Source organism: Camellia sinensis, chromosome 2 (assembly GCF_055761805.1).
Source record: "Camellia sinensis isolate YWXY chromosome 2, ASM5576180v1, whole genome shotgun sequence".
Classification (NCBI taxonomy): Eukaryota; Viridiplantae; Streptophyta; class Magnoliopsida; order Ericales; family Theaceae; genus Camellia; species Camellia sinensis.
In genome coordinates this window covers 211,818,710-211,845,968 of record NC_138962.1, presented here as the reverse complement: position 1 = coordinate 211,845,968, position 27,259 = coordinate 211,818,710, and the positions used below count along the sequence as shown (strand labels likewise).

Below are 27,259 nucleotides of genomic sequence, written 5' to 3'. Positions count from 1 at the left end.
ACGTGGCAACCTTCTTTGATTGCTTTTCATGTTTTCTATTTTTTTTCATTTTCTCTTTGTTTGATTAATTTAAATTAAAATTAATTTCATTGCTTATGGATAAAGATTTGAATTTCAAAATTCCTCCATATAGATAAATATATAAAAACTGAAAATTAATTTTATAGTCTACAGATAAAGATAAAAATTAAACAAATAATTTCATAACTTATAGATAATTTAAAATTTCTTCTCACAAATAAACATATTAAAAAATATATATATTTTATTTTAAATTTTTTATCTTATGAAATGCCCTTATCTATAACTTCTTATTTCCTGTTAAATTCTTAACCTTCTTTTGATAATTTTTATTATTCGTTATTATCTACCCAGTGAGAAAGATTTTTTTAAAAAAAACTATTAGCTCTGAATGAGAAGAGTATTAATAATGAAATTTGTTGGCTTTGAAAGAGAATCCTCCATATAGATAAACATATAAAAACTGAAATTTAATTTTATAGTCTACAGATAAAAATAAAAATTAAACCATTAATAAAAAAAAAATTAATTTCATAACTTATAGATAATTTAAAATTTCTTCTCATAAATAAACATATAAAAGTTGATAAATAACTTATAAAAATTAATTTCATGGCCTACAAATAAAGATAAAGAATAAATAATTGATTTAAAAAAAATGAAATTACTCCTTTTTTTTTATCCTTTCGTTTTGTACTTTAATTAATTTCATTATTGATAAACATATAAAAATTCGTAAATAATTTATGAAAATTTATTTCATGACCTATAGATAAAGATAAAAATTTTAAAAATTATTTGAAAAAATTAATTTCATGACTTATAGATAAATAAACATATAAAATTTGATAAATAATTTAAAAAGATTAATTTTGTGGCCTACAGGTACAGATAAAGATTAAATAATTGGTTTACAAAAAATTAAAATAATAAAATTTAGACAAAGATATGATTTGTTAATCTATATATCTATCAAAAATATATATATCTAAATATTTATTTTGATTTACTCATATTTTTTTCTCCTTCTACCACATATTATCTTTTTTTATTTTAAATTTTTTATCTTATGAAATGCCCATATCTATAACTTCTTATCTCCTATTAAATTCTTAACCTTCTCTTAATAGTTTTTATTATTCGTTATTATCTACCCAATGATAAAGATTAAAAAAAATTTATTGGCTCTGAATGATAAAAGTATCAATAATGAAATTGGTTGGCTCTGAATGAGAACAGTATTAATAATGAAATAATGAAGGCTGCATGGGAGAAGGCAGCACAAAAATCTCACAAAATTAATTTTTGTCACTATATTTATACAAGGTAATAATTTGATATTCTTTCTATTAGTTATTAAAAATAGTTTGCATTAGATCATTGTTATGTTTTATTATTATTATTATTATTATTATTATTATTATTATTATTATTATTATTTTATTTTTTTTTATCTTTTATAAGGTCGTCATTCGTTATATTATTTCCTTAATCCCATCTCTAAATTCTCTCTTTGAAATTTTTATTTTTTGCAATAATAAAGTTTAGAATCAATTTCTTATCAAATTTGTTTTCTTGATCCTTATTTTATTGAAGGATCGAAACGAGTAAAACTTTTATATGATATATAAAATTAATGAATATAATACAAAGATGATAGAGAAGTACTACATATTTGTCAATATCTCTATGTTATTATTAGTTGATTTGCTAGATTATACTATCAATTTAGAGCCCATATGATTTAATTCAATGTTCATGACTTTATTTATATTCGACCATTTTTTCGTTGAGTAACTTATATATATATATATATATATTGGGTATATAATGATTAAAGTTATCATTTGTTATATTTCTTCAAGTACAATTCAAATAATTTTTCAGCATTTTTTTATAAATAAAATGGATTAAAACTATTTTCTTATATAATTTTTATAATCTTACGAAATTCTTATCTTGATTAATTTTTTAAAATTGATGTAGGAATTATGCAAGTATTATTCAAACTATGGAGAAGGATTTATACTTTGATGTGATATGCGTGTGTCATTAATAGAGAAAATCAAAGATAGAGAGTTGTTAACATAATCAATTAATGATTTGTTTGAGAAGTTCTTTTTATGAGTAAGGCAACAAACTTGAATTAAAATTTTTTAAAAACTACTTATAAAGTGCAATTAAAAATTGATATTTATTCATAATTTGATCCCACAATAATAATATACACCACTGATTTAAAAGTCTAAGTGAATTTATGATAACTTTTCTGAGTTTATTGAATTTTTCTCTTTTAATGTTTTGTTTAGTTTGATACAAATTATTTATGTTATCAAGTGATTATGATACTATTATTCTCAACAATTTTTATAATTAATAATTTTTTATGTATAGACATAATTTAAGATTAAATGATTTATTTATCACATAATATATATAATTTATTTTTTCGTGCATCGCACGAGTTACTGCTAGTATATAATATATATTAGGTGTGTACACTTATATGGGCTAAAGTGAAGCTATAACTTAAGCCTACCGGAACTCGAGTAGGGCTAAACTCCAGCTATAACTTGAGCTTATATTGAGAGAGCACATGCACTTCCCGTCTTTATCAGGCCCATCTAGGCCGTTCATGTTTACTTCCCCAGCTCATTCGATCATGCCAAGGACAAATTGCTACGGTTAATCACAACCTCCTACTTTTATCAAGCAAGACATTAGGAAGGAAAGCAATTCCCAAATTTGATGTTTCTTTGGCTTCTATTAGAAGAATCAATGTCAGATGTGTGTACAATTTATGGCAGACTAAAATAAATTCAAACTCAAGTTATAAAAAAAACAAACATATTCTGAAATCTTTATGTCACTCACAAATAACACCCAAAATATCAATTAGTTAATCACAAACTATGTTTAAAGAAAGTTAATAGAGAGCTTAGAACTAAACTCCAACTAAATTTCCATTAAGCTTGAAAGATAAAAAGAGTACATCCCAAATGTCTGCAATGGGATATGAAGTGACTGATCCCTCTAGCGAAAAATCGTCAGTTAAGGAATTAGGTTCAAGTGCCTAACAAACAAGTATATACACACTACTCGTCTATCTACTAATAAGAACAGTCATTCACGCATCAAATCAATGTCAACGTGCACGTTTTGCATATCCATTGGTCGTGAGAGGGGCCAAACACTGGCAGAAGAGGTTGAAGTGAGATTCCGACTGGGAGGAACACTAGCCGGAGTGACCGGATCATCAGCTGTCTGGCAGTTCAAATCTCCGGAACCTTCAATGCCTCCACTGGCCTTGTTCTTTGTCTTTGAACTACCCCACTGGAAGCTTCCAACTATTACCTGGAATAATAGGTAACATCATCTTCCAATTTAGCACCTAAAAATCGATATGATTGACTTATGTTTTAGTTTTATGAATTTACTTGTACAAAAGTATGTAAAGTCCACACTATTTTTGAAATATATATGTATATTGTGAAAAGTTATGGCTAAGATTTTTTTTTTTATTGACTAAGCGCTGTAAAAAGCAGGTTTTAAAGCCTTTTGTTCAACTTTTAAGACCAAGCCCAATAGGCTAAAGCTATTTTAGGCTTTTTGGACTATAAAAGCCAAAACCCTGGTCGTTCTAGATCAAATTTCTCAAAACCAAGGCTGTTTTCAACTTATTTCCCAACTTTATTTTCAAAGTCATATTTCTAATACACAACCTTAAATTAAAATCTTGCATTTAATACACAACTTCAACAAAAAAATTGAACAAAGTTATGGCTTAGAGACTAAGGTCATGTTTGATTCACAATACTAATAGTGAGGTATTAATAATCCTATCAAATTAGTGTGGTATTAACTATCCCACCCCTACCCCATTACTAATAATCCTACAAATTTATTGGATTAATTATCCATTGGATTAATAGTCCTAAACCAAAATGTCAAAACAAACATAGGATGATTGGGCCCACGGATTAATAATCCTAATCCCATGCTTTAATCCTTCCAATCAAACATGCCCTAAGATCTCAAAGGAGTAAAAGTTATCGATTGGCTGAAGTCCTGGGACCATCCCACGTTTTTGTGATGTTCATTTTTTTTTTTTTTTCAAGTTGTGAATTAAAAACACAACTTTAAATGCAAAATCATGCATTAAAAACATGACTTCAAAAACAACCCAAGTGTAGAAAATAAGTTAAAAACAGCTTGGGTTTGGGAAATTTGATAAAAAAAAATGACTTGGGAAAATCTCAATGTTTGTGATCAGGTGTATTACAAAATTCACCCTAGATAACCTCATTTCACAGATTTAGTATGGAAGTCAAATGTCATATTTGTAGAGAAGCCACAGAAAATCCGCAATTGTCTTCTTTAATGGATAGAAGTGAAATGTCACTTTAAACAAAGGAGAACTGTGAATGAGGAACATAAATCAGTAGTGTGTGAAAAGCAAACACATGTTACCTGAACAGGGCTGGCAGCAATGAGCATTCCCCCTACTCCACCACCAATGACATGACCATCGGGACTAGCAAGCGAGACACTTAAACCGCCAGTTCGACCACGGGAACCACCAGTGTCAGAGAGCAAGTAAGAGCCCGACAGACACACTATCTCAAAACGCCCCTGCAAAGATATAAATTGCAAAAAAATGGTCAAGGACTCGAGGACCAGTACTACATGAGTGAGCATTGAGGTGAGAATTTCAAGCCTGGGACACTCTCTCATTTAAATGAAATAAACATGACAAAACAAAATCACAAAAATAATTAAAAAAAATATAGAATGACCACAATAAGCATATAGATGTGGGAATATCGAAAGGAAAATTAGTTTATGTTGCTCTAATATCATTTTGACACAGTTAAAATATCCAACAAGGCCCTTCCCTTGTTAAATTTCCATCAAAGTCGGTCCAACCAAAAGGAATAGGCATGATCTAGAAGCTATCTTCTTCTTCTTCTTCTTCTTCTTCTTCTTCTTCTTCTTCATTGGGTAAATCTAGAAACGTTTTTCTCCAAAAAGCAGGTTCACAACATTACTGCAGCAGTGACATGGTTTTAAATAACATATCTGTATCGGTAATACAGTTATGTATTAGTCAATATCGGACAGTATCTGCTGATGTATTGATGAATAACGATATTGAAAGTCCAAAATCGCGAAATATAATGGGTGATACGATACTCAACGGCCAATATTTAAAATCCTAGGTAGCAGTAATCATCCAAATGCAACAAGCATAAACTTTGGATAGGAAAATTGTTGTAGATCCCATTAATGATGTGAATCCCACAGCCTATCATAAATCATAAATGTATCCATGTATAAACTAGATTTATGGGTCCATACACATACACTAAATAAAACAATACAAATTATCCATTTATGATTTCTTGCTATAAGTAATCAACATGACTTTAATACAAAATAGAGCATTGGAAGGATTTTAGTACTATGATTGTCAAAAACATAACAGACGAACATTCATTTTATTTTTATGGATGCAAATCACTTTTAACCTCCAACTACCCGTCATATTCCCTGTAAAATGAAGACTTAGGTATTTTATTCTAATCACTTTAAACCCTAGTTACATAAACAAGGAAAGAGAACTACTCCTTTTTCCAAATGCATGACCATAGGCCTTAGATTCAATGCCACATTCAAAACACAAGCATTTATCTTGAGTCGAGAGCTTTCAAGGATACCTAAAACATCAGTCATGAAATTGGATCATTTCTATGATATGTTTCTTTTTTAAACATATCCCATCATCCACTATATATATGTACATGTACAGACGGACACCATATGTCAAGTTTAGCAATGTTATTCAAAGATATCACAATTATTTAGCATGTCCTTGAGCAACAAAAAAGTAAATACATAATGCGAATACTAAGTGCTTAAACCTCATATGTCACAGTGCCACCAGAAGTTGAGGGCTGACGAAAAGTTACAGTGGAGACGAAACCATTGGCTGACAAAATGCATATAGCTCTTGGGCCCTGTTGAGAAAAGGACATAATTTTTGCCGTGATGTCCTGCAAGAAAAGATAAACAATATCAAGGAAAATAAACTATTTACAAGAAATCATGAAATGTAAAAAGAGATTACCACTCTAAGCTAGAAACCATGGACACACCAAACTGGGCGCTGGGTCCGTGTCCAACACGTATTGGAAACCAACACACCACGGAAACATGTGAACACGTGGCATGTCAAATTTTTTAATTATTCTTATTTTTGTTTCCTCTTTCAATTTTCTTCCTTATCAAAAGTGCATCTTAGGCTGACTTATCCTACTGAAGACTGCTTTTCAGGTCATCAACATCGACAGCATAAAACAAGCAAAACCATCCCAGGCCATGTCACGGACCGTTGTGTATCTTTCAAATTCCATTTTCATCAAAATATAATTTACATTTCAATTTAGAATTTATAAAGTCTAACTCCTCTCTCTTATATACTTTACATGCTAGCATCCGTGCCTGTTTAAGCAGATTTACACCACATCCCTTTCATGGAAAATGTAACATGTCAATGTCAAGAAAATTAATCATCTATGGCTTTCATCTTTTTGACCCAACACATTATGTTTAGGGTCAATTCAGTTAACTGATAGAGTGCACCGTCTATAAATTGCTAATTGGTTTTTCTTTGTGAATTGCTAATAGTCTAACACAGATCGATAGAGGATATGGCATACTTCTCCTACAGCAATGGTGATGACATGTGGAGTAAAGCCCATCCCCGCCGAACCAGACAGCCATTCACCTAGCAAAACAATTAAACTATGTGCAACATCATTCAAAAAGCAGAAAGATAAACTACATGAAGGAAAAAAATTCACAAAAACTAATCATTAAAAGAAGTGATTGTGGTTGCAAAGAAACTGAGCAAAATAATAGGCCACTTCAGCGGAAGCAATTCATGAGGGTTGTCAACAAGTTCAAGCGAAATTTAAGCAAAACCCTCAAAAATTTAAAGGATACAAGAAACAAGTGTAAGTGAGAATTCTCTTTAACATCAGTTTATCAAGTAATAAGACATCAAATCTAGATGAGTTTGACAAGAGCTATTATCCAAATTTCAAAAAACTGGGATTGACTGATTGAAAAACCAGTTTTGTGCTTGAGTTTAACCATTTCAAAAAAATTGACCCCATTCCCAAATAACAAAATATGGTAACTTAATACATATCAAGAACAGATAATTTTTGGTCTAATTAATGCTACTAATGAGTTGGCAAAATTTGAACCAGGTCATTTCAGCATAGTTATCAGAATCCCGATCCGGATCTTACGATCTATTTAAGTACAATCGATCCGGATCGTGTAAAAACCTCTTTATATGTAGGATCTTTCGATCCTGGTAGTGGGATCTTATAGGATCGTAGAATCCCGATCCGAATCCGATCCTATCCGATCCAATTTACAAGCCTTATTTTGTATTGTATGACATATTTTATTGTAAATTTTATGTTTGTTGTCTAAATACCAATTTATGTGGTCAAAATAAATAATAAAAATTAAATAGTATTGAATCAAATAGACTAAGAAAAACAAACTAGAAAACAAACATTCAAATATTGCGGTAATTTAAAAAAATTAAATAGTCGGAAAAATAAACTTAGCTTTAGCAGAGTCTAAGGAGGGTAAGATGATTGCAATTTTATCCCAATTTTTGGAGAGATTATTTTTGTGACTTGAATCCGCTCCACCAGGGATGCTAAAGACAAACCTTATCATTCGGTTAAGTTATTCTTTTGAGTTTTTAATATATTTTCATATTCAACTTTGTTAAATATTTTTTCTTCACTTTGTATGCATTATTGTAGATTGTAAAGTATTTTGTTATAGAATTCTTTTTCTTCTTCACCTTCTTTTTTGATGAAATACAATACTTTTGCCATCGAATTTTCTATTGTATAATATTATATGTACATTTTACATAGAGTATTATATTTTTCATAATATCTTCACTTTTTTTTAATAGAATATAGGCTCATTTCGTGTATACTTTATAAGAAATATTTATTTACATTAAATTATGTAAGAATTTATATATTATTGATTGATTGATGTTATATATATTACAATGATTCATGATTCCTATATATAGAAGAGGGTGAGTGTGTAGTAGGTAAGGAGTAGGTGAAGTGGAGGTGGTAGTGGTGTAGTGGGTTAGGTTTAGTGGAGTAGGTTTAAGTGGGTGAAGTAGGTGATAGGTTTTAACAGCCCCCCGCAAACTCAAGGGGGATAGGAACTAACCAACTTGAGTTTGGAGAGAGTTACAAAACAAGAAAATACATAAAAATAAAAGAGGATAGGTGACACTGTATGGTCGTGTCAGACCATTGGTGAAGACACTGGATGGTGGTGTCATAACGTTGTAGAGGACACGGTATGGGGGTGTCATAACGTTGTAGAGGACACTGTATGGGGGTGTCATAACGTTGTAGAGGACACTGTATGGTGGTGTCAGACCGATGTAGAAGACAGTTTATGGGGTCATGTCGGACCGTTGTAGCAGACAATGTTGTGACAGTTGTTGTGACAGTTTACAGAGTCTTGCTGGACCCTTGTAGGAGCTAACCGGAATCAATGTCGGGACAGTTTACAGAGTCTTGTCGGACCCATGAAGGAGCTAACCGGAATCAATGTCGGGACAGTTTACAGAGTCTTGTCGGACCCCTAAAAAGTCGCACCCTCAAAAGGTGTGCCCAATCTTTCAAAAGGCGTGCCCAATCCATAAAAAGACGTGCCATCAAAATGCGTGCCCAATCCATAAAAAGACGTGCCATCAAAAGTTGCGCCCTCAAAAGGCGCGCCCACTTCATCAAAAGTCGTGCCCGACAGAAAGCGTCGAGCCATCAAAAGGTGAGCCGGAGACGCGGCGAGCACGTGAGCGACAGAGCGGCGTGTCGGCCGCATCGTTAGTGTCAATATAAACCAATGCGGAGGCGGAGGAAACCAAACCAGACTGAAACCTCTGAACTTGTCATTCTGAAACAATCTGTAAATACTCTGTATCCAACCCTTCTCGGAAACACTCAGCAACCCAAAAAAAACATGGCCTCTTCTTCCCGTTCAGCTACCCAGAACATGGCCTCATCTTCCCGTGGTCTGCTCACTCTCTTTCCCGACCTCAACGAGTCAACAGGAGAGATAACAGGTGCGGTGGCCCGTGAACCTCAACCAAACACCTCTGGTTTTGCTCCGTTGAACTTTCCGATGCGATCGGTGGAGCAAAGAATGGCAGTGCAGTCGGATGTGGAGGCCAATCAGTATACATTGAAGTCATGTGTGGAAACCATGACTGCGGTTACAAATTTGTCGAACCGGCTGCAGAGTAGGACAAATGAGGTGCAGCAGTTAAACGCCCAACTGGCTCTGCTCCAACGCATGTATAAGGATGCGCAAGCAGAGATAAGTGTGCTAAAGGCGGAAAACAAGGAGCTGAAGCGGAAGGCCACCGTTATGTTCCGATTTGGAGGGCCGCCATATGCTGCAGTGGAGGAGTATGGGGGAGTGAACGTGCTCGGTGGCGTGGGAAACACGGAGGCAACACCGGCAAGGGCCACCCAGGACGGAGGCAAGAAGAAGAGACCGGCTGCAGAGTAGAGAAGAAAAATCCCGCCTGTGGATGTGGTGTTTTTTTTTTTTTTTTTTTTTGGTGGTGTAAAATGGTGATCGGGGTGAGCCCCGACATGAATAAAATGAGTTTGGTGTGCAGTCCGTCTTCTTCTTTTGTTTTGTTTTGTTTTTTTTTTTTTTTTTATGTGGGTGGAAGGGTTGGTAAAAAAGGGTCAAAGAGCACATGGAGTCTGAGTAGGTGCATAATAAAAATAATAAAAGGAATGAGTGGAGAGAGGGTTTGATATGTTTAAATAAAAGAAGAGAGTGGGGGTGTGGTGAGAGTGGTGGAATAAATATATATATAAAAAAGAAAAATGATGGGAACATTGGCATGTGTTTTCAAACTGTCAAAAGGAAGAGAAAGGTTTGGTGTTAAAGGAAAGGGAATCATGGATATAATTAAAAGGGGTCTAGTGGAGAGAAAGGGACCAAACCACCAACTCTTCTCTGCTGCATAACCGGCAACCACAATTTCAAAAAACAAGCCACGTGAGAAAGTTGTTCCTGTCTTCCCCATATATCAACCAGCTAGCAGACTACAGCTAGACTTGGGAGAAAAGCTGCACCAATAAAAACTCACCACGCACAACGCAGCTTAACATGCGCTGGCAGTGCATGCAACCAAACAACATCCTCTCCATTACATCACAGACACCGTAGCGAAGTCAGCACCCCGACCCGAGGCAATACCGCATGACAATGTTAGTGGTGGAAGGAGTTTCTAGGATTGAAGAAACGTTACCTCAACAACAATGCTAAGCAAGATAACAACCACAAGGTGTCATCGTCCTTCCCTTTGCATAACAGTAGTAACTCTAAATCTCTAAAGAACTTTCTCCATCGAAGCTCAAAATCTTCGAGCTCGGTTCTGGAGTCTTCGCTCAGTCTTCCTTTGCTAAAGGACTCAGATAGCGAGTCCGTTTCAATTTCGTCTCGCTTATCTCTTTCGTCCTCATCGTCTGGTCACGAGCACGATGATCTCCCGAGGCTTTCGCTTGATTCCGAGAAGCCTAATCTCAGTCAAAACCCGATCGTTCTCACAAAGAATCAGAATCCAAACTCCAGCACCCCTAGGGTGCGATTAGTGAAGCGAAGGGCTGTGTTGTCCGAAATCCCCACCGGTACGAGAATCGAACGAAGCCCAAGGCGCAGAGCAACAACGGAATCAACACCTGCTACAGTAGTCCGAGGTGTGTCCGTTGATAGTCCGCGTATGAACTCATCGGGAAAGATCGTGTTCCAGGGCTTAGAGAGAAGCTCAAGCAGTTCAAGTAGCTTCAACAGTGGTCTAAGATTCAAACACAGAGGAATGGAGAGATCATACTCTACCAACGTTAGGATCACTAGAGGGCCGGCGGGCGGCCAAGGCGAGGCTGCCGCCCGCCGGTGAAGCAGAATTACTAGTTTCTCAACCTTGCTCTGATACCATGTAAGAATTTATATATTATTGATTGATTGATGTTATATATATTACAATGATTCATGATTCCTATATATAGAAGAGGGTGAGTGTGTAGTAGGTAAGGAGTAGGTGAAGTGGAGGTGGTAGTGGTGTAGTGGGTTAGGTTTAGTGGAGTAGGTGAGGTGGTAGTGGTGTAGTGGGTTAGGTTTAGTGGACTAGGTTTAAGTGGGTGAAGTAGGTGATAGGTTGTAACAAATTATTATGTAATCTGTCCTTTTTGGTAGGATCTTACGATCCTCGATCCGATTCTACGATCCGATCCTATAAACACCTCCAACGATCCAACGTAGGATCCCGATTTTAACAACCTTGCATTTCAGAACTAGGTGTTGAGTTTGACACACTGGTACACCCAGAAATACAACCATTATTGATAACACTCTAGTACACAAAACACTTTCACACAATCACATACTAATACACTTCACTTATCCACTCACACATATATTCAAGCACTCACACTTTGTGTCTTCCTCACACAAGATCTTGAGACACCTCACACTAGATAGTGCTTGACCACTTACTTTGAACTCACTCTTCTTCCACACAATTGTCCAATTGATTAGTACATGCACCCATCTCATATTTATACTATTTAAAGAACTTTCTAAAATACACTCATACTTTTCCTACAATCTAGAACAATCTAGTACATATTAGAGCTTTCTATTCTTCTCTAAAATATTCTAGAACCTTCTGGAACTTTCTAGATTTCTCTAGTTTTCACCAAAAATGTTCTGGAACCTTCTAGGATATTCTAGAATCTTTTGGATTTCTCTAGGTCTTTCCAAAATCTTCTAGATCTTTCTGGAGTATTCTAGATTCATGTGGAAACTTCTAGAATATTCTAGAGAGAAGATTCTAGAGAGCGAGGAGAGTTAGTGATGACTCTCAACACTTCCCCTCAACACTAACTCTCATTTCTAGATTATGCAACCATGCCACGTTGTTTTAGAAACTCTTTGTGAGTATTTCTGCACGCTGGTCCTTTGCCACAATAAATTTTGTCTCCATCTCTTCCAGTAACGATTTTTTCTATTTGAAGTGATGATACACTGCCACACACTTTATCTTTCCATGGAACACCAGGTCCTTGGCTGAATATACAATCTCGATCCTTGGGCTTAAGTACCGAATGCCAAGTCCGACTTTATCTTAATGCAACACCTTCATCTTCCTCCAATTGTTAAATTTTGTTGTTTCCTGAAATGTTATTGGCTCCTTTATATTATCCATCTTAGCAAAGGTTGCATCAACATACCTTGGATTGTGTTGACATTGCCTTGCAAATATTGGATGTTGCAACTTTATCCATTCTTCAACTACTACTTCTATTTGCTCCCACAACTTCTCCAGTAGGTGAGCTTCTAGATCTTTAAATGTTGAAGATTGAGACTCAATTGCAAGAATCGACTTATTTGTGATAGAGTGTGCATCCACTTCCTTAGTAACTGCATCGCACTGCTCATGTACGCCTTCATCGATGTCTATCTCCTCTTTTGAATCTGCTTCAGTAACCACAAACATTGTAGGAGATGCTTTAAAATCTCATTCTTCTTCAAATTCTGGCTCTTTTTCTAAGTAAATTGGTTCCGCAGTCTCGAATATTGCACATGAAGCTTGGAAATCCCATTCTTCTTCTCTCTCATCTTGGTAACCATTAGATGTTACCATATTACCTTCAATTGGTCTTCTTCTTGACCGACAATCTTTTACGTAGTGACCAATCTTGCACATTTGAAGCACTCTATGTTACGTCGTCCAAATCTAGTAGCTCTTCGATCATTTTCATTATGTCGAACTCCCCCTTGTTGATAACTTTGATCATCTTATGATTGTTCATCTTCTTCTTTCTTCGATTTTCATATTCTTGCCACTTCGGTCCATCTCTTTTCTTGCTACGGAATAACGCCTCTTCTTCACTTTCATTCTTCAGTGTGACTCCAACCATTTGCTTTGCTAGAGTTTCTTGATTGGCCAATAGACTTTCGAGCTCGACCAGTGATGGTTGAGTGGACTATCCTCTAACAGCCGATAAGCCCACCATACTCGGGTCTTAAATCTCGAGTAATAATGCGCCTCATTCTTGACTCGGTAATTTTTTACTCGGGATCAAGTTGTGAAATTTCATTGCAAAAAGTCTTTACCTTGAGAAAATATTGGCAGATAGTCATTGATCCTTGTGTCACCGTTGCAAACTTGTTCTCTTGATATTGAAGTCGTGCATCGTTTGTCTTCGAAAATAATGCCGCAAATGTGTCCCAGACTACTTTTGGGGTATTAGCCTCCCGAATATATTCCAATAACTCTTTCTGAACAGTTATCCTTAACACGAACATCGTTTTTCCAGCCTTAATCCGCCGCTTTCGCAAGGCCTCTGCATTTTCTTGTCCAAGTGACGCAGTTTCCTTGCTGTCAACAATCTCCTAAGATCCTATCCTTGAAGATATGCCTCGATGCATATTCACCAATGATCATAATTAGAATATTTTAATTTCTCCATACCATGGATGAAGCTTCCGAAATCCGCCATAACAACTGTGCTCGTTGACTTCAACAATCTCTTGTATCAATCTCAATCGCTCTTCGTGTCGGTCCCCGAACGACCAAGCTCTGATACCAAATTGTTGAGTTTGACACGCTGATGGACCCAGAAATACAACATTTATTGATAACACTCTAGTACACAAAACACTTGTACACAATCACACACTAATACACTTCACTTATTCACTCACACTTACATTCAAGCACTCACACTTTGTGTCTTCCTCACACAAGACCTTGAGACACCTCACACTAGATAGTGCTTGACCACTTACTTTGGACTCACTCTTTTTTCACTCAATTGTCCAATTGCTTAGTATATGCACTCATATCAAATTTATACTAGTTAAATAACTTTCCAGAATACACTCATACTTTCCCTACACTCTAGAACAATCTAGATTACTCTAGTACATATTAGAGCTTTCTAAAATATTTTAAAACTTTCCGAAACTTTCTAAATTTCTCTAGTTTTCTCCAAACTTCTTTAATGTTCTGGAACCTTTTAGGATATTCTAGAATCTTTCGAATTTCTAAAATATTTTAGAGAAGAACAAAAAGCTCTAATATGTACCAGAGTAATCTAGATTGTTCTAGATTGTAGGGAAAGTATTAGTGTATTTTAGAAATCCGGAAGATTATAGAATATCCTAAAAGGTTCTGGAACATTAAAGAAGTTTGGAGAAAACTAGAGAAATCTAGAAAGTTTCAGAAGGTTCTAGAATATTTTAGAAAGCTCTAATATGTACTAGAGTAATCTCGATTGTTCTAGAGTGTAGGGAAAATATGAGTGTATTCTAGAAAATTCTTTAACTAGAATAGAGAAGAATAGAAAGCTCTAATATGTACTAGAATAATCTAGATTGTTCTAGAGTGTAGGAAAAGTAAGAGCATATTTTAGAAATCCGGAAAATTCTAGAATATCCTAGAAGGTTCCGAAACATTAGAAATTTGGAGAAAGCTAGAGAAATCTAGAAAGTTCCGGAAGGTTCTAGAATATTTTAGAAAGCTCTAATATGTACTAGAGTAATCTAGATTGTTCTAGAGTGTAGGAAAAGTATGAGTGTATTCTAGAAAGTTCTATAACTAGCATAAATATGATATGAGTGCATGTACTAAGCAATTAGACAATTGAGTGAAAGAAGAGTGAGTCCAAAGTAAGTGGTCAAGCACTATCTAGTGTGATGTGTCTCAAGGTCTTGTGTGAGTAAGACATTAAGTGTGAGTGCTTGAATGTATGTGTGAGTAGATAAGTAAAGTATATTAGTGTGTGATGGTGTACAAGTGTTTTGTGTATTAGAGTATTATCAATAAAAGTTGTATTTCTAGGTCCACCAGCGTGTCAAACTCAACAATTTGGTATCACAGCTTGGTCATTCAGGGACCGACACGAAGAGCGATTGAGATTGATACAAAAGATTGTTGAAGTCAATGAGCACAGTTGTTATGGTGGATTTCGGAAGCTTCATTAGTAGTATGGAGGAATTAAATTATTCTAATTATGATTATTGGCGAATATGCGTCGAGGCATGTTAGAATTTACCATAAACCTACCACCACTACCACCTCACCTACTCCACTAAACCTAACCCACTACACCACTACCACCTCCACCTCCACTAAACCTAACCCACTACACCACTACCACCTCCACTTCACCTACTCTCCACCTACTCCCAAACACACTCCTATATAATAGGAATCCTTGTAATTGTAATAAACACAACACATTAATATCAATCAATAATACATATATTTTCACATGGTATCAGGAGTTTAGAACCTAATATTTTCGCTTCACCGGCGGGCGGCAACCTCACCTTAGTCGCCCGCCGGACCTCAATCTAGTCTGCTAAAATTCTCTACACATACCTTCATTCTTCTTCACCACCTCGCCGAAGCAAACTCAAAATCCCTCTGGGAAATTTCGTCGAACACCATGTCTGCAATTCAGGAAGGTGGCACTGCCCCAACTCCATCAACATTTGGAACTTGTTTTGATGAGCCGTTTTCTCCTTCATTGGTTTCAAAAGGGAAAAACCTTGTTAAGTTTGGCTTCGGTAGTCCTGCTGAGCCATTTGAATCAGTCCATGACGCGAGAGATCCACTGATTTTGCAAAACAAAGCTCCTAGATGGCACGAGCAGTTGCAGTGTTGGTGCCTTAATTTCAAAGGACGTGTCACAGTGGCCTCTGTCAAGAACTTTCAGCTGGTGGCTGCTATTGAGGCGCACCAAAATGTTCCAGCCACGGGAAGCACCACATCACAGCTGCAACGCCCATGGGAGCCACCTCTGCACTGGACCACTCGTTCTCTCTCTCTGATCTATGGTAATATCAACAAAGCTTCAAATAAAATAACTCAACCCATGTGATCCACTCTACCACAAACCACTAAAATACAATTCCTCATAGCCCCTGCTTGACACCACCCACCTTTCTTGTTATTATATTTTATTTCCTTTACCACCACCCACGTTTCTCTTACTTTACAACCAAACCTCTTTTATTTGTCAGACTCCACATCTCCCACAATGTGCTGTTGCCCAAACCCATCATTCCTTCCACTAGAGTCTATAGAATATATATATATATATATATTTTTTTATTCCAAAAAAATAAATAAATAAATAAAATAAAATAAAATATAATAAAAAAAATAAATAAATAAATAAAAAGGACGAATGAAGAAGCGGAAGAACTGCACACCAATCTTATTTTATTCATGTCGGGGTTCACCCCGATCACCATTTTACACCACAAAAAAAAAAAAAAAAAAAACAAACAAACAAACAAAAAAAAAACAAACAAACAAACAAAAAAAAAAAAACAAAAGAAACAAAAATACACAAAACATCACAACAACAACAGCTTTGTTTTCTTTTCTGCAGACGGCCACCCACCGCTCTACTCAGCCGCCGGTCTCTTCTTTTTGCCTCCGTCCTGGGCAGTCCTTGACGGTGTTGCCTCTGTGTTTTCCACGCCGCCCAGCACGTTCACTCCCCCATACTCCTCCACTGCAGCATATGGAGGACCTCCAAATCGGAACATCACGGTGGCCTTCCGCTTCAGCTCCTTGTTTTCTGCCCTTAGCACACTTATCTCTGCTCGCGCATCCTTATACATGCGTTGGAGCAGAGCCAGTTGGGAGTTTAAATGCTGCACCTCATTTGTCCTACTCTGCAGCCGGTTCGACAGGTTTGTGACCGCAGTCATGGTTTCCACGCATGACTTCAAAGTATACTGATTGGCCTCCACATCCGACTGCACTGCCATTCTTTGCTCCACCGACCGCATCGGAAAGTTCAACGGAGCAAACTCCGGGGCGCTTGGTTGAGGTTCCAGTGCCACCGCACCAGTTCTCTCTCTTGTTGACTCGTTGAGGTCGGGAAAGAGGGTGAGCAGCCCGCGGGAAGACGATGAAGCCATTTTCTAGGCACCAGAGTGTTACACAGTATCTCTCTCAGAATTCTCTCTCAGAAAAACAGAGTGTTACAGAATCTCTCTCAGAAATCTCTCTCAGAATATCTCTCGCAGGTTTTTTGCCTCAGCCTCAGCCTCTGTCTTATAGCCGAGGCAGCCACGCGCATCGCGCGCCTCTTACCACCAGCCGACAAACGGGCACGCAAGCCAAGGCGCCCACGTGCCTCGCCATCATGTCCAGCACACCTTTTGATGAATTGGGCACGCCTTTTGATGGCACGCCTTTTGACAAAATTGGGCACACCTTTTGAGGGTGCCACTTTTCCAAGGGTCTGACAAGACTCTATAAATTGTCCCGACATTTGATACCGGTTAGCTTTTTCAAGGGTCCGACAAGACTCTGTAAACTGTCCCGACATTGATTCCGGTTAGTTTCTACAAGGGTCCGACAAGACTCTGTAAACTGTCCCGACATAGATTCCGGTTAGTTTCTACAAGGGTCCAGCAAGACTCCGTAAACTGTCACAACATTGTCTGCTACAACGGTCCGACATGACCCCATAAACTGTCTTCTACAACGGTCCGACATGACCCCATAAACTGTCTTCTACAACGGTCCGACATGACCCCATAAACTGTCCTCTACAACGTTATGACACCACCATACAGTGTCTTCACCATCGGTCTGACACGACCATACAGTGTCTCCTATCCTTTTTTATTTTTATGTATTTTCTTGTTTTGTTCCTCTCTTCAAACTCAAGTTGGTTAGTTTCTATCCTCCTTGAGTTTGCGGGGGGCTGTTAGAATTTACCATAAACCTACCACCACTACCACCTCACCTACTCCACTAAACCTAACCCACTACACCACTACCACCTCCACCTCCACTAAACCTAACCCACTACACCACTACCACCTCCACTTCACCTACTCTCCACCTACTCCCAAACACACTCCTATATAATAGGAATCCTTGTAATTGTAATAAACACAACACATTAATATCAATCAATAATACATATATTTTCACAGCACATCTTCAAGGACAGGATCTATGGGAGATTGTTGATGGCAAGAAAACTGCGTCCCCTAGAGAAGAAAATGCAGAGGCCTTGCGAAAGTGACGGATTAAGGCTGGAAAAGCAATGTTCGTGTTAGGGACAACTGTTCAGAAAGAGTTATTGAAGTATGTTCGGGAGGCTACTATTCCAAAAGCAATCTGGGACACATTTGCGGCGTTATTTTCGAAGATAAACGATGCACGACTTCAGTATCTAGAAAACGAGTTTGCAACGGTGACACGAGGATCAATGCCTATCAGCTAATATTTTTTCAAGGTAAAGACTATTTGCAATGAAATTTCACAACTTGATCCCAAGTCAAAAATTAGCGAGTCAAGAATGAGGCGCATTATTACTCGAGATTTAAGACCCGAATATAGTGGGTGTATGGCCGCTATTAGAGGATGGTCCACTCAACCATCACTGGTCGAGCTCGAAAGGCTATTGGTGAATCAAGAAACTCTAGCAAAGTAAATGGCTAGAGTCACATTGAAGAATGAAAGTGAAGAAGAGGCATTATTTAGTAACAAGAAAAGAGATGGACCGAAGTGGCAAGAATATGGAAAATCGAATAAAGAAAAAGATGAACAATCACAAGATCGAAGTTATCAACGAGGGGGAGTTCGAAATGATGAAAATGATCGAAAAGTTATTAGATTTGGACGACACAACATAGAGTGCTTCAAATGTGGCAAAATTGGCCATTGCACAAAAGATTGCCGGTCAAGAAGAAGACCAATTGAAGGTAATATGGTAACATCTAATGGTTACTAAGATGATAGTGAAGAAGAATGGGATTTCGAAGCTTCATGTGCAATGTTTGAGACCGTGGAACCAGGCTACTTAGAAGAAGAGCCAGAATTTGAAGAAGAATGGGATTTTGAAGCATCTCCTACAATGTTCATGGTTACTGAAGCAGATTCAGAAGAGGAGATAGGCATCGATGAAGGCGTACATGAGCAGTGCAATGCAATTACCAAGGAAATGGATGCACACTCTATCACAGATAAGTCGATTCTTACAATTGAGTCTCAGTCATCAACATTTAAAGATTCAGAAGCTCATCTACTAGAGAAGTTAGAGGAGCAAACAGAAGAAAAAATAGTTGAAGAAGCAATAAAGCTACAGCAATCAATATCTGCAAGGCAATGTCAACACAATCCAAGGTATGTTGATGCAACCTTTGCTAAGATGGATGATATAAAGGAGCCAATAACATTTCAGGAAACAACAAAATTTAACAATTGGAGGAAGACAACAAAAGAAGATATTGATGCATCAACACATATTCAAATGTGGCACTCGCTATCTAAATTGGAGGATGGGAATCCTACAGCTGGCCAAGGACGTGGTGTTCCATGGAAGAATAAATCATTTCAAAATAGGGAAGTCAATATTAGAAGAGATGGGGACAAAGTTTATCGTGGCAGAGGACCAGGGTGCAGATATACTCACGAAGAATTTCCGAAACAACATGGCATGGCTACATAATCTACAAATGAGAGTTAGTGCTGAGGGAGAGTGTTAAGAGTCATCACTAACTCTCCTCGCTCTTTAAAATCTTCTCTCTAGAATATTCTAGAAGTTTCCACTTATATCTAGAATACTCCGAAAAGATCTAGAAGATTCTGGAAAGACCCAGAGAAATCCGGAAGATTCTAAAATATCCTAGAAGGTTCCGGAACATTAAAGAAGTTTGGAGAAAACTAGAGAAATCTAGAAAGTTTCGGAAAGTTCTAAAATATTTTAGAGAATAATAGAAAGCTCTAATATGTACTAGAGTAATCTAGATTGTTCTAGAGTGTAGGGAAAGTATGAGTTTATTCTAAAAAGTTCTTTAACTAGTATAAATATAAGATGAGTGCATGTACTAAGCAATTGGACAATTGAGTGAAAGAAGAGTGAGTCTAAAGTGAGTCCAAAGTAAGTGGTCAAGTACTATCTAGTGTGAAGTGTCTTAAGCTTAGTTGCAGGAATCGTGCAACCAGGTGGCGATTCTTACTCGATTCTGCGTTTCCTAGGAAGAAACGTGTAAGAATCGCGTTTCTGTGGAGAGAGAAATGCGATTCAGTCCAAGATCGGATCGTAAAGGGGAGAGAGAGAGAGAAACCTGGTCTCGCGACTTCGACCTTCGCTCTAGCCCTAGCCTTCGACCTTTGCTCTAACCCTAGCCTTCGCCTTCGCCTTCGTCTTCTCTTTGTCTTCATCTGTGTCGATCGCCTTCGTCTTCTCTTCGCCTTCGCTTTCGTCGTCTGCTTCTTCTCCTCCTTCTTCTTCTCTCTCTCTCTCTCTGATTTGCATATCACTTCCCCCTCCCGTTTATAGCATATAATAAATAATATAAATATAATAAATAATATAATTTGTTATATAATAATAAATCTAATTAAATTATATATAATAAAAAAATATTTAATAAAATCTATAAAATGAATCATTTAATTTTTATTTTTTATTTATTTTTAAAATGAATGTTTATTTGTTATTTATTTTTAAATTTTTTATGTTGTGTTTAATTAATTAGATATTTATAAAATAAAAAAATAATATAAATATTTTATAATAAATGAAAAAAATTTAATACAAGTATATAATTATAATATTTCAACATATGATTTTTTTATATATATATATTTTTTTAAATTTATAATATATATTTTCATTATCATTAGAGAAAAATATATATATATATAATCTTACAATATATTTTTATATATTATATTATTTCATATATATACAAACGCTCCCTACCAACGATTCTTGGAATGACTACGATTCCCCGCTCCCGCCACCGCTCCCGCTTCGTGCAACTAAGGTCTTAAGGCCTTGTGTGAGGAAGACACAAAGTGTGAGTGCTTGAATGTATGTGTGAGTGGATAAGTAAAGTGTATTAGTGTGTGATTGTGTACAACTGTTTTGTGTACTAGAGTGTTATCAATAAAAGTTATATTTCTAGGTCCACCAGCGTGTCAAACTCAACTAGTGCCACACTAAAACTTGAAACCAATTCCTTCAAAATGTCATGCAAATTGCTCAATTCTATTTTGGCCCCAATAAATAATATAAATATAATAAATAATATAATTTGTTATATAATAATAAATCTAATTAAATTATATATAATAAAAAAATATTTAATAAAATCTATAAAATGAATCATTTAATTTTTATTTTTTATTTATTTTTAAAATGAATGTTTATTTGTTATTTATTTTTAAATTTTTTATGTTGTGTTTAATTAATTAGATATTTATAAAATAAAAAAATAATATAAATATTTTATAATAAATGAAAAAAATTTAATACAAGTATATAATTATAATATTTCAACATATGATTTTTTTATATATATATATTTTTTTAAATTTATAATATATATTTTCATTATCATTAGAGAAAAATATATATATATATAATCTTACAATATATTTTTATATATTATATTATTTCATATATATACAAACGCTCCCTACCAACGATTCTTGGAATGACTACGATTCCCCGCTCCCGCCACCGCTCCCGCTTCGTGCAACTAAGGTCTTAAGGCCTTGTGTGAGGAAGACACAAAGTGTGAGTGCTTGAATGTATGTGTGAGTGGATAAGTAAAGTGTATTAGTGTGTGATTGTGTACAACTGTTTTGTGTACTAGAGTGTTATCAATAAAAGTTATATTTCTAGGTCCACCAGCGTGTCAAACTCAACTAGTGCCACACTAAAACTTGAAACCAATTCCTTCAAAATGTCATGCAAATTGCTCAATTCTATTTTGGCCCCATTTTCCTACACCTAGCATCAAGACAAAGGCCTGTTAATGTGTTGGGGATGGGATACCATAAAGAATACAGCACTAATATTTTTAAACAACAAAAGAGCATACCAGAGGGATATGATTTTGCACCACGAAATTATGTTTGCACAGCTCTAATTAACATACTGTTTATGGTGTCTAAATGCAGAATAATTAATTAGAGTTTCCTCACTAGTTTCTCATACCAAAATATTGTTGGATTATGTCACCAAAAAGCCCTGTTCTCATTATGATGGATAACACCGTTGATGGGAAAACCTCATATTGTATTGGTGCACCATGTAATATTTATTTACAAAATTAAGTATTATTATCCAAAAAAATTGGTTTCAAATATTACAAGTTTGCATACCATGTGTCATCTATTTACGCCATTTAGAATCTGGGAAGACTGTCTTACCAAGTCAACTTGATGGAGATTCGACTAGGAAGACCCATCGAGTGAATGTTATACAGGATTATACTTCTTCATATTTCTCACTAGATAACAGACACCATTTAACTAGGAGACAATTGAGGACAATATCTGCCACAATTTGCATAACAAACCCACTTACCTTGGGAAGTGGTTATGCATTCTAATATAAATATTTGTACACGACCAGAGTGTTGATCCATTGTTGAAAAGTCTATCTCTCTTCCTTTTCTTTTTTTTTTGATATATCTGTATCTGTTTTCCTTGTTCCACTTGAATTTCTATATTCTATTGGTTTTGCAGGTTCACCTTACTCAAGAAGCTAACAAATACTTCAAGCACCAATATACTAATAACATGGGCATTTCTATAGAGTAGACACATCTATGTGGGACACCGACACTTTAGAACACATGTACAAATGTGTTTGACGAATCAAAAATTTGTGGGAGAGACATGCTCATAACCTGAAAACTAATTGCTTGGTTTTGGAAACTTGACACTTCGCAAAACTCCCAACAATCTATATAATAAAACAAATCAGTTTTGAAAAATGTCCCGCATGACATAGTTGAGGGTCAAGATTGAATAAATCTAACGGTTAGCATTGCTTCCCAAATAATGAAGTTCCTTCAAGCATGGGCAATTTCGCTAGTTGTCCTATGTAGCACTCAGCAATTGGACTTTGGGAAACAACACTAACCATTAGATTTACTCAATCTTGACCATCATTGGTTTTTCCTAGTACAACCATTCAAATTGCTGCTAAAATATTAAAATAGAGGGATTTACATTAAAATATTAAAATGGCTGTAACTTTACTTTTTAGAAGTAATAATGAATCTAAATGATACAACATAAATTAACTACATCACTAACTCTATGACAAGCAAAACTTCTACAGCAGGAAATGACGATAGTGAGCTTTTCCAGTAGTTATGGCACTTTTAGAATAATATATAATACCAAAAACACTGATTATAATGACAGCACATGTAATATTGTCATGAACTCTTTTATATTGTACAAGTGGGAGGTAGAACATTTTAACCAATTACATTGTTCCAATGAGCACTTGTTGCTAGTTGTAACTTTTTTAAGTCTAAAATATATTTAGACTACTTTTCCATGTCAGAACACATCCACGTTTATCAATAAAAAATAAAAATTGAGTATCAAATTGCCAATACCTAGTCGTGCTATTTCGCACTAGTGCATTTTAAAAGTTGATATTTACCAACATGACGATAATGACCAACCTTGCAAAAATGGAGGAACTTCCCATACATAAAAATCGAAATTGCTAAATAATTCAATTGTTTCCACTATAATGTTGCTGAGATTAAGGTCAAATTTGGGAAGATAAGAAAAAGTCAAAAAGTTAATCAAAAAGTCAAAAAGTTAACACTATTCACCAAAAGTCAACAATTACGGCTGCACAACTCACAATCCTAATTTTTCCCTACAAACTAATTTTTATAATTTTTTAATAAACATTTTTTCATAAAAAGTAAAAAAATTAACCCAAATATTTATATTTTTTTCCTCAATTTTTTAATCCAAAAAGATAAAAAATACACTTATTTAGGACATCCCAAACAGTCCTATTCATCATGGTTAATCTATGTATGCTAAAAGGCTATGCTTCACCAATGCTATGCTAAAAGGCTTGCTATTGCTTAAAAAATTGCCTGAAACTCAATTTTGGGTTCTCCAATGGCTAACTACACCTTGTGCCAAATTTAGGCCAAGTTTGGCTATAAAGAAATAAGTGCACTTATTTCATCTTTTTATCTTTTTTGGGTCACATCAATCAACATCTCCTCTCTACTTTTTCTACACATAATACAAAAAAAGTCAAAAAGTACACTTATTTAGTCTTTCCAAACTAGGCCTTAACACAAGGTTTAGCTGTAGCTAAAATTTGACAAGCCCTTTTGTTTATACGCTCATGTGCTGGGACCCACACATAGCATTTCTATTTGGCTTTTTGAAAGAAAAATAGAAGAAATAACATTTGCACCATTAAATCAACATTGCTAAAATATAACATTTTGACACTATTATTGCTAAAATATATCAATATGTAGACGTTTAGCTATTGAACAATTGGAAATTCTCTTAGAGTATGTTTGATTGGGTGGATTAGAGCATGGAATTAGGATTATTAATCTGTGGGCCCAATTATCCTATGTTTGTTTTAACATTTTGGTTTAGGATTATTAATCCAATAGATAATTAATCCAACAAATTTGTAGGATTATTAGTAATGGGGTAGGGGTGAGATTATTAATCCAATGGATATTAATCCAATTGGATAGTGAATACCACACTAATTTAATAGGATTATTAATACTTCACTATTAATTTTGTGAATCAAACATGACCTTAGGCCATGTTTGTTTGGGCGGACTGGATTAGCATTCCCATGACTAATAGTCCTAGGACTACGAATCCGTTGGATTATATATCCTATGTTAACTAATAGTCAAGTTTAAAATAATTAGTCCGTACTTCAATTGTTTAACCAAACATCGGATTAATAATTTTATTGGACTATTAGTCCAATCCCAAGCTTATGTCCACCCAAACAAACATGGCCTTAGATCACTATAAAAATACTTACCAAGAGAAGCTAATTGTTGCTTCCGCCCAGTCCCCGGGGGCCGTCCTCTACCCCGCTTCTGGTTCGGGGTTGTAGTCACCGGAGGATTAGATGAAGTGGGAGACAATGCCAATGCCACAGTCCCATGACTCTCATCAGGCCCGTATTTTCGAGGACGTCCTCTTTTTCTTCTTACACGCTCAGTTGATGGCATAGCAGACGGTGAACCCACATCAACCCCATGATGTGAAATTGCCAATGAAGGCTCTATTGGCATTGTTGATCCAATTGAACTACCCCCAATGTTCGATTGAAATGATACATTTAGATTAGATAATGGAATGCCCGGTGAGCCCTGTACCCCAGTCCCCGAACCTGACTCAGGCATCCCTCTCTGCATGTAATAAGTAGACCCTGAAAATGACATAGCTTCCCTGCGATCCATACATTTACTCCTGAAAGCTTCTACTTTTGATTGGAAACCAAATTTGACCCAAATCTCAATTTCAACCAATTCACCTGTCTTTGATCAAAAATTCAAAGTCCCCACTCTACTCTTAACTTTCTTTGAGATAAACAAGACAAAACCCAATTCTTAGATACCAAACACTGTTTTCACAATGTGTTAGAATCTTGAAAATCTTGCTACCAAACACTGTTTTCACAATGTGCCAGAACTTTGATAAACAAAATGCTGCAATGAGCAAAAGGAAAGAGATATGAAAGCAGCACTAGAGGAAGAACTCAGTGGGGCTACACAACAAACACATGTTCTTCATAGTACAAAGTGAAGAAGCTTCATTCAAGTCTACAAATAGAACAAAATTAAATATAAAATAGAAAAAATATATATATATATATTTTAAGGAGAATACTTGGAATACAGTTGCTAGAAATCTACAAATCTAAAATAAAATATTTAAAAACTGTTGGGCAAAACATGAGAATACATAGGGATCAGAAATATAGATAAATACATAAACAAAAGTAAATGCAAGGAAAAGAAAAGAAGCAGAAGCTAAAACAAGCGAAAGAGGAAGGGTTTGAATTCAAAGGCTTAGAACCTAAAGAAAAGGCAAGAAATTCAAGCTAGTTTTACAGCTTACCAAACCCTAGGAAAGAGAAAAGGCTTGATATTGAAGAGAGAGAGAGAGAGGGGCAAACAGGTTCACCACCCTCACCAACCCATATTTTTTTCTAACCTTAAACACCAAGCGTTCTTACAAAAATCCCAACAAAACCCACAAACCAACTGTCAAAACAAGCAAAGTAACAGAACCCAAATCAATGCCATTGCGCATAACCCAACCCTAGTTTTCAAAATTCAACTCTTAACAAAATGGGTTTACAAAAAAGCCTGTGAATTCTGAGAAAGTAAGAGAGAGAGAGAAATGAAATTGGAACTCAATTCTCAACAATTAATGTGAATTTGAATTGACTCTTGTCTTGAGAACAATACAGAGAACTATTGGTGAACTACTACAACTGTTACAAGTCATTATCTGAATGCAAATTTTTCTCCTTTATTTATTTTTATTTTTATGGGGCAGAGTGCTCTTTTTCTCTTTCTATATATATCTGAAACTACAGTGTACAGTGTAATGTATCTGTGTGTAAGACAGTGAGAGCATTGCATCAATTTTTTCACTAAAGTTAAATAAAAATTAGGTAAAAATTTCTTTTCATATCAAATACTCTAACAGTGTTTTATCAAATTGCTGGTGAACGATTGGCCGATCGATTAGTTAGTATAATATTTTTATAAATTTTTATTTTGAAGGGGTCATTTAAAAACATTTAAAAAAAATATAACAATACTGAACAGTGATTTGAAAGGCATATTGATCTTGAGTTTGATAAAAAAAAAAAATTAAAATTTTAGATTTGATATCGAATTTGATAAATTGTTAGAATATTAAAAAGTAATTTTTTTATCAAATTTAAATTTGATAATAAATTTACTGAAATGCTTGAGGCCTTGAAATTTCGAGGCTCCAATGGGTCGAAATGGTTTTTTTTTTGAGCTATGTTGGTTTGATTTTTCTTCTTCTTTTTTTTTTTTTTTTTTTTTTTTGCAATAGTGGTTATGTGTAGGGGTGTGCTTAAAAACTAGACATCCCGCACTAACTCAGCTTATGTGATTTAATAAGGTAAGTGAATTGGGTTGGACTAGTTGGATGACAAAATTGATTGATTAGTTAGTGTTAGCTATATATTTTGTACAAGCCAATTGCAGTATGACACATGACTTGTAAAGCGTAATT

General features: G+C 35.4%; 2 protein-coding genes and 1 long non-coding RNA gene across 3 annotated transcripts; 2 read left to right on the top strand and 1 right to left on the bottom strand.

The window, feature by feature from the left end:
• Positions 1 to 2,959: 2,959 nt before the first annotated feature.
• Positions 2,960 to 26,859, bottom strand: LOC114304700 (AT-hook motif nuclear-localized protein 11). The gene is made up of 5 exons (XM_028249833.2): positions 25,017 to 26,859; positions 6,741 to 6,808; positions 5,943 to 6,074; positions 4,492 to 4,653; positions 2,960 to 3,375 (listed from the first exon to the last, which is right to left on the bottom strand). Exons 1-5 carry the CDS (start codon positions 25,438 to 25,440, stop codon positions 3,145 to 3,147), a joined length of 1,017 nt encoding a protein of 338 aa, XP_028105634.2. The 5' UTR covers positions 25,441 to 26,859; the 3' UTR covers positions 2,960 to 3,144.
• Positions 9,990 to 11,185, top strand: LOC145820740 (uncharacterized). Its single transcript, XM_082917340.1, has 2 exons — positions 9,990 to 10,080; positions 10,398 to 11,185. Exons 1-2 carry the CDS (start codon positions 9,990 to 9,992, stop codon positions 11,060 to 11,062), a joined length of 756 nt encoding a protein of 251 aa, XP_082773466.1. The 3' UTR covers positions 11,063 to 11,185.
• On the top strand, positions 18,138 to 21,128 carry LOC145820608 (uncharacterized). The gene is made up of 2 exons (XR_014362491.1): positions 18,138 to 20,121; positions 20,983 to 21,128. It is a non-coding gene; the product is annotated as an uncharacterized LOC145820608 (long non-coding RNA).
• Positions 26,860 to 27,259: the final 400 nt, after the last annotated feature.

Excerpts from the sequence above, each read along its gene's own strand:
- LOC145820740 (XM_082917340.1), top strand. The coding sequence starts at position 9,990 with ATGGGAACATTGGCATGTGTTTTCAAACTGTCAAAAGGAAGAGAAAGG. Across the intron at positions 10,081-10,397 it reads CATGGATATAATTAAAAGGG|GATTGAAGAAACGTTACCTC; the intron begins GTCTAGTGGAGA and ends AGGAGTTTCTAG.
- LOC114304700 (XM_028249833.2), bottom strand. The coding sequence starts at position 25,440 with ATGGATCGCAGGGAAGCTATGTCATTTTCAGGGTCTACTTATTACATG. Across the intron at positions 4,654-5,942 it reads GTGGCACTGTGACATATGAG|GGGCGTTTTGAGATAGTGTG; the intron begins GTTTAAGCACTT and ends ATATCTTTGCAG. Across the intron at positions 3,376-4,491 it reads TTGCTGCCAGCCCTGTTCAG|GTAATAGTTGGAAGCTTCCA; the intron begins GTAACATGTGTT and ends CTATTATTCCAG.